At 43.9% G+C, this 20,813-nt stretch overlaps 1 protein-coding gene across 1 annotated transcript in view; it reads right to left on the bottom strand.

Moving 5' to 3' along the window:
* The window catches only part of BACH2 (BTB domain and CNC homolog 2), a 1,375,433-nt gene that overhangs the window by 706,117 nt on the left and 648,503 nt on the right, over positions 1 to 20,813 (bottom strand). Inside the window, exon 3 of the mRNA XM_069606473.1 lies at positions 13,388 to 13,544. Within this exon, the coding sequence (XP_069462574.1) occupies positions 13,388 to 13,420 (33 nt within the window). The 5' untranslated portion in view covers positions 13,421 to 13,544. The remainder of the gene's footprint in view (positions 1 to 13,387; positions 13,545 to 20,813) is intronic.

The raw sequence follows: 20,813 nt of genomic DNA, 5'->3' as shown, positions 1-20,813 counted from the left end.
AATGGTTTTACCCATCACTGCGTTATTAAAAAAAGGAGTGAAATTTACATGGAGCCCAGAGGCTGATTTGGCCTTCAATCATCTGAAAAGAGCCTTTACTTCAGCACCCGTACTCAGACAACTGGACCAGTCATCACCTTTCATTCTGGAAACCGACGCCTCCCAAGGAGCGATAGGTGCGGTCCTTTTACAGAAGAAAGAAGATCAAATGGAACACCCCATAGCCTACTATTCGAAGACACTAACCTCAAGTGAAAGAAACTATTCGGTACTCGAAAAAGAACTACTCGCTATCAAACGAGCCTGTGAGGAATGGAGGCATCTGTTACAAGAGGCTCAACATCCCTTTTGTGTACGTACAGATCACCGAAACCTAAGTATACTACAACAAATGGAATGTCGAAATTCACGTCACGCAAGGTGGGCTTATTATTTTTCTCAGTTCGATTTTGAACTCACCTATGTACCAGGAAAGGACAATCAATTAGCAGACGCTCTATCCAGAAGTTATGGAGAAGAGTCAGGGAAGTACATTGGACAAGAGCTTTTGTTATCAGGAAAGAGATTCGTGTGCGCCGTTAACCTGTTTCTGCAACAGGTGTACGATGCCCAAAAAGACAACCCCATTCTCCTTGAGGAATCATTAAACAAGAAAGGGAAATACTGGTTTAAGGAGAACCAATTGTATCTACCGACTCAAGAACTTCAATCTAGAGCCTTATCATGGTGTCATGATACTCCTACGGCAGGACACAAGGGTCAAGCAGCCTCTCTTGAGCTAATCAGAAGACACGTTTGGTGGCCTACTGTTGTCAGTGATGTCAAAGGATATTTTTCCTCTTGTCCCACATGTGCTCAGAACAAATACAGCACAGCCAAACCATTGGGACTTCTACAACAAGAGGAACCTCCAACCGGACCCCGGCAACACATATCAATGGACTTCATAGTGGAATTACCTGATTCTATGGGTCATACGGCCATTATGGTGGTAGTGGATTCATTCAGTAAATTGGCTCACTTTGCCGCCTTAAAAGGAACACCCTCTGTCTCCATAACGGCAGAAGTATTCCTCCGAGAAGTAGTCCGACTCCATGGAGTCCCTGTTACTATTGTGTCCGACAGAGGAACACAATTTACCTCCAAGTTCTGGGCTTCTCTTTGTAAGCAACTCCACATCCAGCGGGCCATGTCCTCTGGATTTCACCCAGAGAGTAACGGTCAAACAGAACGTCTCAACGGTACCCTGGAACAGTACCTAAGGTGTTTCTGTAATCAAGCACAGGACAACTGGTATCAACTCCTGTCAGTTGCTGAATTTTCATACAACAACACCTTTCACTCAGCCATTGGTATGAGCCTGTTCCATTGTACCTATGGGTACAACCCCAGGCATTTACCTTTTTCCATATTCCAACCTACCAAAACACCCACACTTGATCAGGTTTTAAGCATCCTGAAAGATACCCATAAAAAGGCTCAAGAGGCTCTAAGACACAGTCGACAAAGATACAAAAGGTGGGCCGATCCAAGAAGAAGACCTAATCCAGAATGGCAGATTGGAACTAAGGTTTGGCTTTCTACGAAGTTTCTACCTAGGTGGATTCATCTCGGGAAATTTGCCCCCAGATACATAGGTCCGTATACCATCACAGAATGCATCAATCCAGTAGCGTTCAAGCTGCTGTTGCCTCAATCATTACGAAGGATTCATCCTGTATTCCACTCCTCACTACTCAAAAGGTATATTTCTGATCCCCATCAAAGGAGATACAAAAAAGAAATCACAAAGACAATCCTTCCACAAGAATATGAAGTATCCCGTATTCTGGATTCCAGATACAAGAATGGAACATTGCAGTACCTGATTCTCTGGAAAGGATATCCCTGGTCAGAAAGGACCTGGGAACCAGTAGGGAATCTTAAGGCTCCTCGACTCCTACGTCTTTTTCATAGGCAGCACCCTGGAAAACCAGGAGGGATGCCATTGAAAAGGGGTCATACTGTCATGATTCGAGCCCCCTGGAAGCAGTGGGAACGATGGAGGAGGAAATGAGTTGAGTACGCTCCGGCGAAGTCGGTGTAACGTTCTAGTGTTTCACCCTGACTTCGCGATGACGTGTTTAAAGATGCGTCGAAGCTAGCACTCGGCGCGTTGCAACCCTGCTTTCACCGTCGGGTTTACACGCTACTCGAGTGTTCCGCTTTATGCCTTTTGTTGAACTTTTCCCTCTAGGCTTTTAGCCTTTGTTTTTCTGCTTCTGCGTTACTCTTAACGCTCCTCTGGCATTCCTGCCGCCGTCTCGTCGGTGGTTCGGTGCCGGTCTCCTGGTTTCCTCCTCTCCTCTTCCGCCCTTTTGCCTCGGATTTATTCCTACCTTTTCCACGGCTATTCCTGTTCCTACCTGAAGTTTCACCGGCAACTGGTTAATCTTTTTCCCGGGTCCGGTGCATTCTGGGTATCGTAGTACCTATGCTCTCAAGATCTACGCTCTCAAGATCTACGCTCTCAAGTCCTCCCATCAGTTAAAGAAGAGTATTTAACTGGTCATACCATCACCATCAGAGGATCGACATCAGGGTTTTTCTGCTAAGGCTTTTCCCTGAAGTGGGGTGGACTCTCTGGGAGCCCCTACTGCCAGCTTATCGCTAACAGGCAGTGTGGCTTCCAGAGGAGCATACCCTAAAATCTGCAAAGAAAAGCCTAACAACTCCTGGCGAGATAGAAGACAGATTTCCTCTGGAAGTTCCTCAGACGAAAAATCCACAGGTGAGGAGGTGGGTGACTTGGAGGTTGAGAATATATTTACTATCAAACCTGAGAGAAACGCAGGTTCCGATAACTCTTGTAACCTGAGCTTCATGGGTGTTTCCTGCTGCAAACATTGGTCTTCGTCAGAGGACTGGGGAGAGTATGCTTATTCAAATTCAGAATCAATATGGTGTTCCACTATCTGGTCTGGGAGAATTGACAAGACCGGAGATAGGGCTGGACCTTTGGACACTATAGGCTGATCAGTGTCTCCCTTGGATGAATGCAGTGGTGAGGGTTCCCAGGTTCCTGAAATTGTGGCCTGGTCTTCCAGGACGTAGGGCGAGTGTAGGGGGCTGGGAGGTAGTTTACTCTAGTACAACAACAAGGCCCAATAGTGATTAGAGTCCTTTATTGGATCATGTTACTTTCTATCTGGCATCTGTGTCTCCAGATTTATGTTTGTGCATTCATTTTTTCAGTTTTGCAGATTTTTGAGATTTTCTGTGTGCCCGTGGATGCTCTAATCTCCTTTTTTCGGTACCCCCTGTTCACAGCACGTACAACAATGGTGTTGGTGACTTTCTGTGTACTGGCTTTCCATGGACAGTACCGTCGACAAGGTAGACTATGAGGCCTTAGAGGGGGTGTTTGTCACCGATGGGCATGTAGGCTAGGTTGTCGTCGACAAAGATTGTATTGCACCTTGTTTTCCCGTCGACGAGGTCGACGACTATGGTTTGATGGCTGTAGACGATGACTGCACCATGGACGACTGTGGCGCTGGCAACGGTGGGGCCCGCTACGCTCGTCAACAGAGTGCTTAAAGGAGTGTTCCGGTGTGGTTTTCGTCCTTGGCGAGTCCCTTGTTGGCGAGGTAGTCAACACACAGACTTTTCAGTTTTTGCTTCCTTTTTCTGCTTTAAGGTAGAAAAGGCCTCCTCTCCTCCGACCAGGCCCTCCTATGAGTTGTTGGCCTGTCTGTTCTGTCCTCCACCACACTTCTAGAGGATTCAGCCTCTGAAGGGGGTATATGCTCTAATTGAAGCAAAGGGCTAGTCACCTTTTTCTATCCTTGCAGGTTTTGTGCTTATGGTGGCACAAATTTCAAAATCCACCTGAATGTGATTTGGATAGAGACAGCATATACATTCAGAATGCTCATCTCCCTCATACACATTCTTTATTCCACATGACTGACATGTCTTGAAAAGGGCTTTCTGTTTTTCCTCCATATTTGGAAAGTAAAAAAGCACTTATCTGTATAGATGATGGTTTTATAACATTCCGAAGAAATATTTCAAAGGTTTGAAGAAATATGCTGGTCACTGGTCCTTTTTCCTCCAGGAGACAGCTTTGAGGACTCCTCAGCACGATGTGCTGCTAGAATCGGAAGACGGCCTCCTCAGTGGGGCTAGTCACTCGACGTCCCATTGACTTAGGCAGAATACACCCAAAAGGACACGGATGGGCTACTAAAGTGAGTTTAAACACTATTATAAGCTATAATAAAAGTGTACCGAGGATTCCCAGCCTGTCCACAGGGATAATCAAAGCATGTGAATCCATGAAAGATCCAATGCTGGAGAAGGGGAGGTTCTTCGATACTGATCTCTTTTTGCATTCACATTTAAACACTGTCACACAAAACCTCTTCTGCCAACTACACTGTATCATCCTCCTCCTCTGCAGCCTGACCATAAAATAACATTGATCCCATTGGCCACATCAGGTTGTGAGTAATGCCCAATACACAAAGCAAAACAAAGTATATCCTTTAACCCCATGCAGAAAGGCCCACCTTTGGCTCAGAATGCTCTGATCGGGTGACACCTGCACTAAAAACCCTACAAGTCAAGGAAAAGTCCAATTTCAAGACCCTGTGCATAGTCTAAAGACCCTTGAGGGCCTGAACCCTGTGTTACCATTACAAGTTCAGCCACCACTAGCTACCAACACAAAACCTCAGAACGGTTTCTCAAACTGCACTTTCAGCCAATGCAAGCACTGTGGCACTGTAAGAATGGGCCAGAATTTTGTCATGATAAAAACCATAAGGCATCAAGAGAAAAAGCATTAAACAAAAAGATGATATGAAAATTAACAGGGACCAAGAAAGAAAGTAGTGTTCGACTAGACCTGCCAGTTCATTAACAAAATCGAGGGCCAAACAAAGTCGGGCAATTTGCCAAGATCTCACAGGCTTTCGTCCCTGCATCAATCACATATACAGATTTTGAAAAAGCTAGAGCGGCTACCCAGAGTAACTGCGAGTCTCACCGTAGAGGTGAAAGGGATGATGCACTTTGTTAGTGGTGGGTTGCATACCAATGCTGACAGTCGGAGTCAAAGAGGGATGTTCAGGAGGCTCAGGATGAGATGTGGTATAGACACCAAGAGGAAGAGACTAGAGGGAAGGCTTCACATGGAGCCAAACAAAATGTATATTCCAGATGCTGAAAAATAAATGATTGTGCAGAAAAGCACCTTTGCCTAAGTCGGTTACAGCACTACCGAGCGAGTCCCTCTAGTCCAGCGGTCTTCCAACTTCGGGCTTGGATGCCCATGGGCATGGGCGCAAGGCTCTTTAAAAAATTACAGTGACTATCTTTAATAAAATATATAAAGCAGTTAGTTTGTGGGTAGGGGTGACCGGAAACAATATTTAAATCAGGGGGGGTGCTCAGTATAAAAAGTTTGAATACCACTGCTCTAGGCAATGTTTTCATCAAGTTATGAAGACGGGAGTCTGTAGTGGTCACCAGTTTGTCACGGTCACACTAGTTGATGCTGTGGCATCAGAGCGAAGTAAGATGAGGTGTTCCAGTAATCCAAAGTCAAATGCACTCTCTACATGTGGTGTTGGTTTAGAGTGGGAAAGCTTCTTGAAATAAAGAGGATTTTGGACCATTAGGCATTCACATAGGGCACTTCAAATCTTTGGGATGCCCACCATCTATTCACCATTTATCAATGTGTTGGTCAATCTATCAACCTGATGATCTATTTGCTAACCCAGCTATAAGTCAGCCTACCTATCTTTCCATTTAGCACCCCATCCTTCAATTTGCCCGCCTATCTAGTGCTCTATTTGTCTGCCTATTTATCCCTCCATCTATCTTTATTGGGCTCTCCAACTATAGGGCAAGTTCAATGATCGGGCTATCATCTTGATGTTAAAGAAATCCTATTATCCATTGGGCCCTTCTCTCACAAAGGACATTTGTTTAAACAAGTCTGGTATCTGGTATGGCACAAACAGTCGATCCTTCGTTAAGGAACTTTGCCATGGACCCCAGAAATGTTGTCATTACCAATGTTGAGAAGCCAAGGGACTATGAATCCAGGGAGTCGCTTAAAAATAAAATGTTAGCTTGGCTTAACCAAAGAGCGGGCCGCAACTGTATTAGAACTCAAGACTTAAAAGTTCTCCGGAGGACTCAGATTGACAGCTGGTGTTCTTTGGATAACACAGACTGTATAATTGTCGGATGTGGATCCAGTAATCTACCCACGTTTATGAGCAAAATGTTATCTACAGAATGTGTCATCTTATACTAAATTGAGAATTGTTGTTAAATGACCTTCTTTTTCCTTGTTTATATGTTTTTCATAACTTGTTCTCCTTTTCTCTTGATGCTATTATTATGGGTCTTATTAAGTTTATTTTTATGATATGTTTGTACTGTTTTTGTTTTTTGTAAGCGCACTAAGGCCTATAGGCGTGTTGCGCTATAAAAAGAAATAAATCAAATCTTCCCCAATATTTTTGGTGGGACATTTAATGACACTGCCTTCCTGGAGTCCCCAGTTGCACGCACAAATCCGAATGGCTACACTGCAAAATTCTGGAAACACAATGCATACATCCCAGCACAAACGTAGACATCAAGGCACACACCATCACATGCATGCCTCTTTATTTCCACATCAGTCCGGGTAGGGAGCAATTGGCGTTTCAGGATGGGAATGCTCAACGCAGCTGTATTTCTTTCCTCCGTGGTGTGTCAATCCTACAGGATGGCTGGATTACAAAGGCGGCCACCAGGGAGAGGCATCCTCTTATGTCCACAAGCAGCGCAGCACAAAACTTCACAAAATGGTGAACTGGGCTCAGAGAGCGTCGGACCCACATAACTTTACGTAGTACTATGTAACTATGCCGGTCAGAAGAGGCAAAGACACCACCTACTGCCGCTACTCACCTCAGGTCAATCGCACCCACTAAGGGAAATTTCACCACCCAGGGAAGAAGCGCCCCAGGCAGCCACCCGCTTCGCCCAGCCCAAGAAACAGGCCTGTCTGCGAGTGACACATAACAGGCATTCAAACACTGTCAATTTTTCATTTGAATAAATCAGGAAAAATGCCAGTTGCAACGAATTTCTTTTACAGAGCAAAACATAAATGCATATCAAATTAGAAGAAAAAAATACAGAAACATACAGGCCGAAATATAGAAAAAAGTAATACCATAAAACCGGGAGCCTTCATTACAACGGAGCCTTCCCACAATCACTTCAAGAAATTGTTAAGAACATGACTATTCAACAAATTCTAAGTACATATCTTTTGCTTCCAATGTAACCAGAAAGCCTTTACAGTAACCTTGTAACCTTCGCCGTGATACCTCTGGGTCTGGGCGTACCCCCAAATGCAATAAATAAATAAACTCCTCGTCATTCGTTCACCATCACCGTTCCACCTCAAACTAATGCAGCAGCAAGGGTGTCGACACCAGAGGTGGTTATACCGATAGCGCCACCCTTTGATCACTGGAGAAGAGTGAAGTTATTATGCTGTAAACAAAAGGCCTTTTCTTAGTTAGTATATGACCCCCAAGGGTCTTATTTTTTTCAGGAAGGTCTTCAGATTAAGAAGGGGAAGCTTAGCGGTAGCAGTTAGGATTTCTCATTATTTATTGACCCCACTGCTGTCGGATTCTGTTTAATGGATACCGGTGTTTACGGCTATGGGCACCTGGGACTTAGATAGTGTCAATAAAATCGGTGATTAGAAGGAGTAGAAAATGAGACACTAGTGAGGTAAAAACCCATTCGGGCTCCCCTCCCCCTTGTTCATAGCCAGCATTTGTGGTTATACTAATTACACCGTGCTACACTGATAATCTTTGATATGCAGCATTTCTTTATTGTACAAGCCTTTGTCGGACTGCTTGCTTTGCAAATGGCTCTTTCTGATAACGTCTCTAAAAATCAAGGGGTTTGCCATAAAAGCAGCTCTGTGTCAACTTCCACTTTAGGTGGGGAGTATTTCCACAAGAAACACATTAACCACGCTAGGGACACACTTTATTTCGTATGCTTAGAGGCTTGAGGCTTTGAACCTTTTGGCACTGAATTAGCAAAACATTGTAAACATTGTACCAGAAATCAGGCAAAATACTACCACGAATAGAACGAGAGTTTGAAAACCACCATTAGCAAGTCCTAGAGGTTGCACCCAAAGTTTTGGGGTAAAGTGTGAAGCTTCCTACAAAAGCATTTCTTTTTTACATGCCAATCCTAAAATATTGTAAAAGCTTTGCATCTTGCTCCTCGGATAACGTGGCAAAAGGCTGCTTCTTCAGTGAAGATCTGCATAAATACCTCTTCTGATTGTGCCTTAACCCAGGGATTCAAACCAAGAGTATGGTATGTGCAGGCTAGGAGTGGGGTTTAAGAAATTATCAGGATGGTGTGCTTTCCACTAGACCTTGGGGTGGATGGAATTTTCCATGCATTTCACACGCTGGAACATTGAAAGGACTTGCAAGAGAAAAAGACTGGCAGGTAGACAGCACATGCAACATGCACACACCTCCAGTTAATAGGTGGGCCTTACATTGAATCAGGACCCGCAGCATATTCCAGTGAATATTAATCAGTGCAATCAATGCATCTAATGCTAAATTCTAAGCTGTGTGAGGACAAAGGGGCAGAGTTGGTTCTTCAAAGAGGCCATTATGGCCATGAAGCTGTTGAGGAGACATTAGAAGTCCTCAGTCTCCCCAGGATTGGGGGACTGGATTAATTGGATTCTGAGTGTATACATAGTTCAAAAGGTAATCGATCTCCAAACAGAAGGAATGAGTCGGCTTCCAACAATACACGTTCGCCATTCATTGCCTTGCATAATTAGAAGTATCTTATTTTGGTCAGTTCTAAGATATATTTTTTCTGTGCTATATTTGTTTTACTGTAATGGGGGCGTGATATCTGTTCTTAGTTTTAGTTTTGTCACTTACCCCAAAGAAGCCTATTCTTTAAAAATAAACACTCATCGGATACACGAGCATTTCATCAATTCACTAATGATACACATGAATGAAAACAAGGTGTCCATCCTCAAGAATCTTAATGTAATTGTCACTCGCTTGCATTGTGTGTGTCACTATTCCTGCACATGCCTGCTTATACTCGCACGCCAACCAATCTGGACCACCATGTGGAGCCTGCTTCATGATAAGTCATTGCTCGTTTGCACAGAAACACACTGCCATGCTTACATAAACACAATTGCAAGCCTAGGTATTAAACAGTAAGTATTCGACAGTCTCGTGAGGTGTTCAGCAGCAGGAACACAGACGCCTGAAGCCCAACTTTCAACAGTCCCTTCAGATGCCAGAGGTGTACACAGAGAGCATCTGACAAAGAGCGACTTGTGCAGTGGTAACAACTCTCCCCACCACAACCGCTGGTTACTGCACACAAAGCCAGCAGTGTAGTTTGGAATAATTCCACGGGGGAGAGGGATTTAGAAATGTTTCCCTTTTTTATTGGTATAATGACCTCACAACTGCCGACATCCTGCCTCACCTCATTACTCCAACAAGTCCTATCAAACATTACAGCAAGATCAGAAGGCACTGGCGCCCATGAACTCATGCACAAGGAATCTGCGTCTTGATCCAGAAATTATAGGTGCCAGACGCTTCTGACGAAGCCTAGCCACATGGCTCTCGTGAGCACAGTGGTTGATCAAAGAGGCCGGGCGAAAGAGGCTACAACTGAAAGCTAGCAATTTTTAATGGTAATTAGAAAAGGATGAATTTGCGGTCTTGTTTTGAAACTGTCGCTTCCTGCCGCAGCACCGAAAGGTCCTCAATGTATCGCTTTCTGAGTCACAACCTTAGAGGCAAAGAACCCAGAATGACTCATGTCCATAATGATGCGCAGGGTAAAAATGGTGCTGCTGATATGACAGTAGTTGGACCTTGTTCACCGAAGCGCCTTGCCGGAGGTCTGCGGCCACGACAGGTGCAGTAAACAAGAAATCCTTTAGGGAGTCCTACAGCTGCACAATCTTCCAGAGGCCATTTGCAATGTAAACTCCATCAAAACACGCATGCACACAAACACCAGACTACTACTCTGAGTCAGTACCCTAGAAAGCAAGATCCGGCGTCGCAATTTTGTGACATGCCAAGAACTTTCGAAATAAATCGGATGATGTTAACAAGTCAATATCAGAAGGCATTCCTGAAAAGAAGCGGAAATTCGAAGACTTTGCGGTGGTAGAGATGCTTATTTCACTCATTAGTTCCCGTAACAAAAAACTGTGGGGTTTACTTTCGCTCCCCATGCTGACATGCATCCACAGATTCTCATGTAAGAGCTTCTGCAGGCTAATTATCTGCAGTAAGTGCTCTGCAGTGGAGAAGATTTGATGCTATTTTGTGCTTCCATTAGTAAAGTTGCATAGGCACGCACACTAGTTAGTAGCCGTAAACGACATCTCATGATGGAGAATCAGGACTAAAACTGTGCTTGTGTTCGATGCAGGATTTTCAAAATCAAATGCTGAGCACGCCACAGTTTGGTGTGCCTCCAGTTCAGAGAGAATATCCTGGCCTTAATCTGCCAAGGGCATTATATTTCAATTTTTATTTTGCTGGACTGTGTTGCATTCAACTCGGCGTGTACAGAGACAGCTGCCAAGATGCACAAGCAACTGGACTACCTCGACTGAACATCAAGGTAAGCAAAACGTCACCAATTGTTACTGTATGGTCACGGAGTTAAGACAACGAATTCAGGGCTTTCGCTACCGGCTTGTCTGATGGCAGAGAATAAACTGAAGCTCAAGCCTACCAGGAAAAAAAAAGAGAACATTAGTTGTTCTATCTGGAGTGTCTGTGTATTCCAGCGCACTGTTCAGTAGGCATAATAAAAACAGAAAGGACAAAATGAAAACCAAAAGTGGCAGGTGAACTGTAGAACTGCTGTGCCAATAAGCCGACAGACCAATAGATTACAGCTAGCTTTGATGGATTTTGTGGACAGATAAATGACAGCTTACCAGGCTGGCTCGCTACCAGTGTGTGCGATGCTAAATCCATTAGGACATAAGCGCGTTGGATTGTACAGACTCCAGAAAAGGGTGCATCTGCTTTAGACACGATGCAAAGAGTCAGATTTGCACACAGCCATGCTCAATTATATATGCTCCGATTGAACACTGTTAAAAAAAAAACATTCTAAAACTACGCTACTCTAAAACTAGCCCTCGTTGTTTTACGCGCAATAGCTATAACGACCTTTCTCTGCTAGCGAAGACAAGAGTTTTGTTTTCATTCTGGACCATTCCCGCTCCTTGAGAACTCACGCGCCCTACAGCATATCTTCTGGCAAGCTCACCCTGAAATGCCCAAAGCACTTCCTTACACGCACACGAAATATGTCCCCAAGACTTGCCAACCCAAACTATTTGTGCTTTTATCGAGGCAGCCCGCATTTCTTTTGTCAAGTATAGCATCTAAAAAAATAGATAATAGGAGCGTAGGCACCCTGTTCTACAAAGCCTCTAACCGAAGATAAACGTCAAATCAAATCTCTTGTTATTGTTCTGCTCTTTGGAATGCGCTACCATTTCTCTCCAGACTCAACCCCTTTCACCGAGTCCTTTCCGCTGCTCTAGCATGAACTTCAATCCCACTACCCCCCTCCCCCAATTCCCTCCTCATTACAGTTCTCCTGCTTGGAGGAAGTAGGCATCACCCTCTAAAATTCCCCAAAGCACTCAACGTTTCTGAGATGCTCCCAAGCTTCACAAGTTTTGAAAACTTCTGAAAATGTGTTTTTGTCCAAGCCTTAAATCCCCCTTCCCACACCACACACTTTTTTTCCTTCCAGGATAACATGCAGGTGCTAGGAAGATGTCTGGCCACACAAATGTCTGAATAAACCAACACTTCACATCAGCGGCACAGGCCAAAACTATGCACCAAATGGCCTGCTAAGGAAAATTAAAATATTTGGTGGGAAAATGAACGTATGCTCCTTCCGGCCATGTTAAGGAAGTCTTGGAAGGCAAGACTTGAAAAGCCGCGAGCATCATCAGATCTGCTGGTTTTCAGAAACTCATTGTTGCACAGGAGGAGTAACTTTTAAAAAAAATGACTACTTTTGTGCTAAATAGTGGGGAACATGGAAACTAGTTAACTATTACAATAATGACGAGTTTATGGAGGGAAACTGGCGAATTCGCTCAGCGAATATCATGGTACTGTACTTTCTCCCTTGGGGTTGACCCCAGTTGATTTAAAGGCTAATCCAGGATTAGTTCAAATAAAATTGTATCAGCATGACTGGATTTGAACATTGGAAGCATGCCATGGATTTGAGTCCCTGCACCATTTAAAGCTTCTTGGGACCCTTGCACCTCATATGCAAATATTCCCAGGTCCATAAGCACCAGCAGGTTTCAACGCTTCCGCCTGATGCTACATCCTACCAGAGATTTTGAAAAAAATATAACTGAATTGACCACCGGGTATGTTATTGGCAATTTTGTTTAGATCGGAATGAACTTGACACGTTAAAACACTTATTAATTTACTGTTCTAAATTGTTATTAACAAGCACTACAACATTCTACGGACTTTGTGTATACTACGAGTTTTATTGAGAGTGAAAAGCTATGGCCCAGGTGCCTCGGTAGTTACCCTACCTTAGTGGCCCTGGCAGTTGGCGGGTTTATAAGTAGGTTGAATTTAGAAGTTTAGTTCGTTTGTATTTTTTTTTATATATGTGGGAGCAGAGGAACTTTGATGTGCTGCCATCTTTTTAATAATCTGAGAGACTGGCATTAAGAATTTATGTGTTACTATTTTAAATTGTACTATAACTGTACTTTATATTTGGAGACTGCCTATGTGTATCTCTTGTGAGAAGTTTATATTATATTAAGGTTAAAACATGTTTTTAAACAATATATCATTTTAAAAAATACCATGAAATGCTACCACAAATAACTGTATTGTGTCTTTATGTAGACTATTGACACCTAAACGTCAGGCATCCAGGCTGGTGTTTGAAACCCAGATGACAGGCCACCTGTCCAAAGAAAGGGAGGGGACAACTGCTGCAACTTAAAGACCTAGAACCCCATGTACCCATCAGAACTCGCTACTACTACCACAATCATCTCATGTAAATGTCACCAGGGGGGCACAACTATTAGTAACAGGTGTCTGCCAAGCACCAGTGATAAGCAGAGCTTTGCTCGCAACGGACATTAAGCGTTGCTCCTACTAGAATCTAGCAGCAAATAACTCATGCAACTTCAGGTTAAAAAAAAAAGAAATACAAATAAATCAGACGGGGACAGACAGCCACATAAAAGAAATTGTACCTTTAAATGGTGCCTCTCTCTATTAGTAAACATTTTCCAGCAGCCAAAGAAATGCTAGTCATGTAAGAGGTGGTCTTCTTGCAGAGCAATCCGGCTCCGGGACGTCATTGTGGGGAAGACTTGGTCGAGGTGGCCAGGTTCGAGGATGATGCAGCACCTATGATAAATCAGAGCAAAGTTCAACCAGGTGAGATGTGTTATACTTAAATAACAAAAGATGAACGACATATTAAGTATTGCTTGTCAGCTAACATGGAAGATGCATTCTGTACTGCTACATCTGCCCTGGGGAGACCATTCTCTACAGCCTGCAAATGACACCATCTGCATAACTCTCGCCTTAGTCACAGGATCCACCTTGGACACCCTTCTTCAGTCACTGAACCCCACAAAGCCCATATAGCTTTAGTGAGTATCCGTGGTAGGGTAGGTACACCACATGCCTAACAAACTTAACACATCTAACGGTGCCTAGCTGCTTAATAAGTAGAGCGGCAAGGGAACAGAAGAGGCTTTCTATGGTGGGTGTCTATTGATCAGTCGCAAGAAGGACACACCAGCTAGAGGAACAGTGTGCACAGAGATGCTTTCAGAAGGTTAAGGACAATGTGGACGCCGGACATACTGAAGTCTAACACGCTTGAGCAGAACTTGGCCTCACCACTACCGGGAACAGTGGCTTTCTCTAGCCTCATCTACACAGAGAAATCTCCTTCACATCTCCTCAACAGCAGACCCAACGGTGGGGGAGGCTCCCTCTCTCCTGTAAGCTGGGCATGCATCAGTACTAGGTGTGAAGGTGAACGGGCAACATTTGGCTAGAGGAACAGCATAAGAAGGATGGAATTGGCCAGAACCACCAACCATATTTTGTGCCCTCAGATGGTGCTCTCCTCTGGGAAAAAACCCTCATGGTCAAGTGATACTGCTGCACCCTTGGATTGTGCGAACATCAAAAAGGCCTTTCACTCGACTAGGTCTTTTGTGCACTGCTCAGAAACCCAGGTGGGCAATGGACTTGAGCACAACCTGAAAAGCTTTAATACCCCAAGCTCTGAGCAGTGTACACAGCATTGCACAGAGATAATTGACTGGTGTGCACTATTGTTTACGGTTGAACGCCGTCATACCTTGTTGTTAAACGAAGCATAAAATACCATTCAGCAATGGCATACTGGAGTTGGACTACATTCCATGTGCACACTAGTCAGTCAGGGAATATAAAAAACGAAGACACTGAGGGTATAAGAACCAGGGCACCAAATCCAGATTTTCTTACCTTTAGCATTTCCAATGCCTTTTTGGGATCCTAGTCTTGTCAATTGACCATCATAAGCTGCACTATGTGTAACTGGTATTCACTAATTTTTTGCATCAATGTCACAAAGCAATGTCTTTGTTTGAGAGACAACAGTACTTTGCCGGTTCTCTCCATTAAAGCTGTTGAAATCTTCCACAGTGGCACAATGTTTCCACACTCCCAACCCACACTTCTGGTCAATGTGTGCCATCATTGGCAAACAGCCACTGCGCTGTGTGGTACTTCATTACATCTAAATGTTAGGTATCATTGAGATGCAGGTTCCTTTGCTAGGTATCAGAAAGCCTAAACACTGATTTTCTGATGAGAAAGTAATCGAATAAGATGATGCCTCCTCATGCAGTTTCACCCACTAACTTTTTACTTTCAACCATCTCCCGCATAGTGAAAGTTTCTAAAAACCCACCTTTGAAGTCCGCTCTCCCACAATTCTTTCCACCCCGCAGGGCGATCAGCACTCCCAGCGAAGGACAAGAAGAAACAACCCATTCATAGAAGCACCAGCTCAGAAGCACAAGTTCACATCAGCCAGATTCTGTGCCGCACACTCCAGGAAGCCAACAGAGCTGAATCACTATGGAGCTTCTGTGGCGAATAGGTCTTACCCTTGAATGTTCACCCAGTAGAAGTCGGCAGTCGTAGCTTAACACACTCTGCTCTCTGTTGCCGGCTGGTGTGGTTTAGACAGAGATAGAGTGAGGAGAGAGGCTGGGATGAGACAGATATAAGCGGTAGAGAGATAGGCCCAGAAGAAGAAGGTCATAGAAAGAAAGATGAATGAGAAGAATTAGCGGTGGAGAGTTTGGAGTTTTTAAAGGGACAGCGAAAAATAAGAGAACGGGAAAGAAGGATACAGAGGAAATCAAGAGAAAGGGATGAAGGAGGAAAATGACAGTGGAACATGAGCACTTTGAGGGAGAGTGAAGGGAAGGAGAGACCAGTTATAAAAAAAAGTGAAGAACCAGAGACAGAGATGGGTTTTGTTATATAAATTGCACCCAAAGTGAGACAGCCCAAGTGGGGCTTCGACATTAGAGCAAGTTCAAACACTACCAAGGATGGAAAAGATTAAACAAAGGCTTCAAGTTACTTTTGAAAGTTGTAACCAGGTAGATGATTCCACCATTTTAGTTGCAGTGTTCACAGGACACAGTTGCCGATGCAACCACTTGAGTTTAGGGGCTACCAAAAGGCTCTCCTGTGTCAATGTCTGAAAGGCACCTAGTGCCCCATTTTCTCGGCGAGAAATACTGGGCCATCTGTGGTATTTTCTTGTACACCATCCAGAGTGCTTTAAATCAAGCCCATTTTGCTAAGGGCAGAAACGTCAACAGTGGAGCTTGGGAAAACATGTTCTCGACTTGAAGTAATGCGTGCAACACTGCATTTCGGGAAATGTGTAACCTTGCAATGCCAAAATCGGACCTATTTCAGTTCAAAGGTTATCTGATGACGGCTGTCCCCAGGAAGACCAGGTGGTGGGAAGGTGAAAAAGTTTAAGAATCTTTAAAGAATCCACACAATAATGTGGTTTTAATAGTTAGATAAATCTGGAAGAGACAGATTTCCTCATTGAATATATGCCTAAATCCATCGCTTGCTGCATGGGAAAAGGGCAAGGATCCATTGACTCTCCATTAACCACTGTTTCTTCTAGTCATGCATAGATCTAAATTCAGGATCTGGGTCCAAGTTTGAATTTATGCCTTTCGGCATCCAGGAATTAAGACTACCTGTGTACCTGAAACGGATTTTAGCATCATTCCAACTCGCCTCTTAATGAAAGAGATTTCAAGGGTCTACGGCATATACTAAACTCCAGCCAGGGGACAAAGGTAAATCTACACATTTTTTTAATTGTATTACGACTTGACAAAGTACAAAAGCAAGCCTTTCGCAAAAACAGTAAAGAAATAAAATAAAAACAATTAGGCATAGAATACATCTTAAAACATTATACAAACAAAAAACAAACAAAAATCCTACAAAATATCAAGAAAAGAAAGAAGCATCACACAGGACAGTTCATAACGTTCCTTAGGCTATCCCAGTATCTCCCCCTTAGAAAGATGTAAAGTGCTAAAAAAAAGTGAGGTATTATCCCCCACATTAGTCAGACCAAAAACAGATCTGCCGAGGCTTCCCCATTCAACCACAAGAAAGCCCCAAAATAAAATGTTCTGCGTTCCATCAAATTGGAGCAGAAAAGCATGGGGTGTTTTACTGATTCAATACATGTCTGTTTACAGAGTCCACAAACTGAGGACGGTGTCAAGTTGCTGCCCCATTTACTAATACAGTCCAATGTAGGAAGAAGATTTCATTTGAACCGTATGCATACGCTTTGGACTCTCTGTGATGGAAACACACAGAAGTACCTTGACAAGTTACCTCTTTTCCTAGGAAAGTTTGCATACTCACGATAGGACCGATAAGAACACAGTTTTTCAATGGTTCTGCCCCAATCGAGCACAAACAATTTGCGTTTTGTCATGGCAGGCCTATTCACCAGCTCATCTTCAGAAGAGGTTATTTCATTCAAAAGAATAGGCATACCATATTTTAAAAGGTAACCAGTGAGGCAACCGACTCATGCTGTCAAATAAACTCCAAATCCTCATATAATGAATGCAGAGGTGATTTAACAATCTTGACATAACAGCCCAGCTACCCCCACAAGTACCTTGAGCTCAAAGAGAACAGGCATAGCTCATGACAAATTATTGTATTCGGATGCCCGATCGGCAAACTCAAAGCCTTTTTCAAAACCGTCCCCTGGACCGAATTAAGAATATCATCCAGGTTCAACAGTGAGAGATCCAGGCCATACAGAACACTTGGCTGGACCATGGTAAGGTAAAACGTAATAAGCGGCAAAAGAGGGAACATACGGAGAAGACTGGATCCTCTTTAGCTGTGAGATTCAACACAGCCCTGGTTTCGGCCAATGAACTGGTGTTAGTTAGGTTGTAACCCTGATAACACGTCGTAAAGAGTTTCTCCAGTCTTTGGTCTCCTACAACCCAGCACATGATCTTCGGTCTCAAACGGTTGGAAAAAAATTACCACCTTAGACTTAGAGCCATTAACTAACAGATTGTTTTTTGCGCATAGATGGAAAAAAGATCAAGCTTACTTTGCAGACCGGTCACTGTTCGATCAAAAAGCACCAGGTCGTCTGCAAAGATCATCCAATTGAGCTTCAAATGTCCCATTCTGATGTGAAAGTAATACCTTGCGTCCACAGTGAGTCTATGTCAGATAGGTAGGCATTAAATAGCAGAGGGGCCAGGTAAGCCTCACCCTCAGTGATGTCTCAGTGTGAAGCTGCTCCAGCAACAAGACCAGTTTGATTCGAACCTGCCAACTCAGGTTTTTTTTTCCAGCACAAACTACGATTGACTCTGTCAAATGCAGAACTCATGTACAGTGAGGCCATGTAGGCCGAGTCATGGCCACCCTCCCTCCCCCGATCACTGCCCTAAGATGCACAATGATAGGAGCATTCAACGTGGTGTCCATGCCCACTCTAAATCCAACTTGGCAGAGAGAAATTGCCCAAACCTCTGAAACAAATCATTTAGTTATTTCAACAAGAGAGTAGCAAATGTTTTACTCGAAGCATCAAGCAACACTATTGGTCTCAAATTGTTAGGATCTCAGAATTATCAGCGATTTCTGCAGGCACCAAGTTGGATTCCCAAATTATCTTAAACGAGGAACACAACACACCTGCCCATAATTGAAGATCACTTTTAATCAGCACAGGCGCCAGACCATCTGGACCTGGCGCCCGAGAGGCCTTTGCCTTATTAATGGCCCATACAACATCCTCCACCACCCAAGGGAATGGAGTAGGAAGCTCAACCCATGGGGTGAGTGTCTCCCAGGTAGAATTCCCATCAAGACTAGCGAATTTGTCAGTAAAGAACTCCACCCATGCTTCCTCAGGTATTGTAAAGACCAATTCCAGCAAAGAGATGGCCGTCCTTTTGTTGATGGTAGACCAGACGTTTGTACAGTTTCGTGACCCGAGTGTTTCTAGCATTCCCTGGTTATCGTTACTGAGCCTACTAAATCTAATAGATTGGAGAAAGTTACTGTAACAAGACTGGATTATTTTCTTGGCTCTCCCGAGACAGCCCTCAAACACTGCAATACATTAATACATTATAAGATTCAAACTATATGCCATGCTTTAAAAACACCCCCCACATCCACTTCTCTCTGAAGTTCCCTTACAAATTTCAAATATGAGGAAACATTCCTTTTTATTGAAAGACCACCACGGGCGACGTCGAGAAATGCAGAGGCAGTATGTAACACCTGTACATTTGCTAGGTGGTTTATTACAATGTTCCATGTCAAAAGGTGACTAATGCATAAGTCAAAGGAGAACACAAAGCTTCAAGGTCATGGGGAACATAAATGTAGTCGATCCATGACCGAGCGCTGCCCCTGTGCCACTTATGAATTGTTTCACCCTCCTCCAGGCCCTCCGAAACACACATAGACAATCCCACAGAAGCCTTGACCGTCAAGCATTTCCCCAAACTTGACCCTAGGTGACAGTCCGAGTTGAAGTCTCCCCCCCACTATGATGTTATGAGGGAAGTTATATATTATATCGGTGGAAAATTAAATACATTCTGTGGTTGAGGATTAGCCCAGAAATATTATCTGAGCAAGGCTTGTGAACAGCAACATTCCAACCTGGGAAAGGCAAAGAGTACCTCTAATTCTGTTCTTCTCTAAGCAACTTAAGAGGATAACCTTGTTGACTTGTGTCTGAAAGCAGCCAACACAACAAGACAAGCATTGGCAAAGTCAAAGTGTTTATTTTTTGCAAAGAGGGGCATGCTTTGGGTGGGATTGGCAACAGGGACAAACATGGCCAAGAACAGTCGATGGGTGGGAAAATAAAACGGACAGGCTAGGAGTGCCTCCTCACATCTCATCTCTCTCGCATTGACTCTTCCCATGAGAATAGTTTAACTTTATGGAGGCAGTGCTTTCTGTGACACCTAATAACCAAAACGTAAGAAAAAAGCCTTTCAACACTGACACCCTCAGTCATTTTCTTGGCATCACTCAACAATGGCCATTCCACTGTGTTTTTTAAAGCAGTAGCCAAAGTCCCACAGAGATTAGGAAAAAGAAGAGGAGCAATAGGGGACTGTGAAAGAGGGAGGATTAACACAATTGAAGGTGGATTACGAAAAACAGTGTGGGTGAAGGAGACAGCAAAGAAGCACAGAACAAGGCAAGAGGAGTAAGGGGAGGAAAGGAGAGAAACAGGAGGGAAACATGAAGGAAGAGAAAGAAAATAAAAAAGGAAGGAAGAGTATGTACATTAGAAAGTGTCAGGAATGAGAGCGACTGGAGAGGAAACAAGTAAGGGTGAGAAGCAGGGAAAAGGAAAACAAGATTTAGAAAGAGGGAGGAAAAAGTGAGAGCGAAAGAGAAAGACGCAGGGTGAGCGAGAGATGGAGAAGGAAATAGGCCTACAGAAAGATGAGGCAGATCCAAGAGCTAGCTGGAGAGAGCAAAAGATGAACTACAGGCAGAGAAAGACAACAAAAGAGCGAGATGAAGAGAGCGCACAAATGACTGTTCACTCCACCCTTCTGTGCCTTTGTAAAGCACGTGCAGTAGCCTAGGTGGCCAACTAAAAACGAAAGTAGCCCGGTGGTGCGGACAGCCTATAAAACAAACGTGTGTTCTTTCTCATCAATCATCATGGCAGTCACGCCTCGTCTCACACACATACTCCGTCCTCTGCCTACAGTGAGAAGCACAACGCCCTGGATCACAAGCCCCTTTTTTCTTTTCTAAAACAAACAGTGATGCTAAACCCTTGAACTGTTTCCGTACTGGAACGCTTGAGGTGAGTACAGCAAGAGCGTAGGTGCACTCCCGGCCTGCCCTTGGGGCTGGGTCATTGGACCTGTTCTTCCAGACATGTCGGGGCTGGCACCAGCGTAACGTCTCTTAAAATTCTCCAAAAGTGCCTAAAGCTAGAGCCAGTCTCAGGTTTAATCCGGAAATCCCAGTTTCCAACTCACAGCCAGGGATCACCATCTTCAAGTGCAGCCAAGAGTTCAG

Source organism: Ambystoma mexicanum, chromosome 4p (genome assembly GCF_040938575.1).
Source record: "Ambystoma mexicanum isolate Mex_15411 chromosome 4p, UKY_AmexF1_1, whole genome shotgun sequence".
In the NCBI taxonomy this organism is placed as follows: domain Eukaryota; kingdom Metazoa; phylum Chordata; class Amphibia; order Caudata; family Ambystomatidae; genus Ambystoma; species Ambystoma mexicanum.
This window is presented reverse-complemented; position numbering and strand designations above follow the sequence as displayed.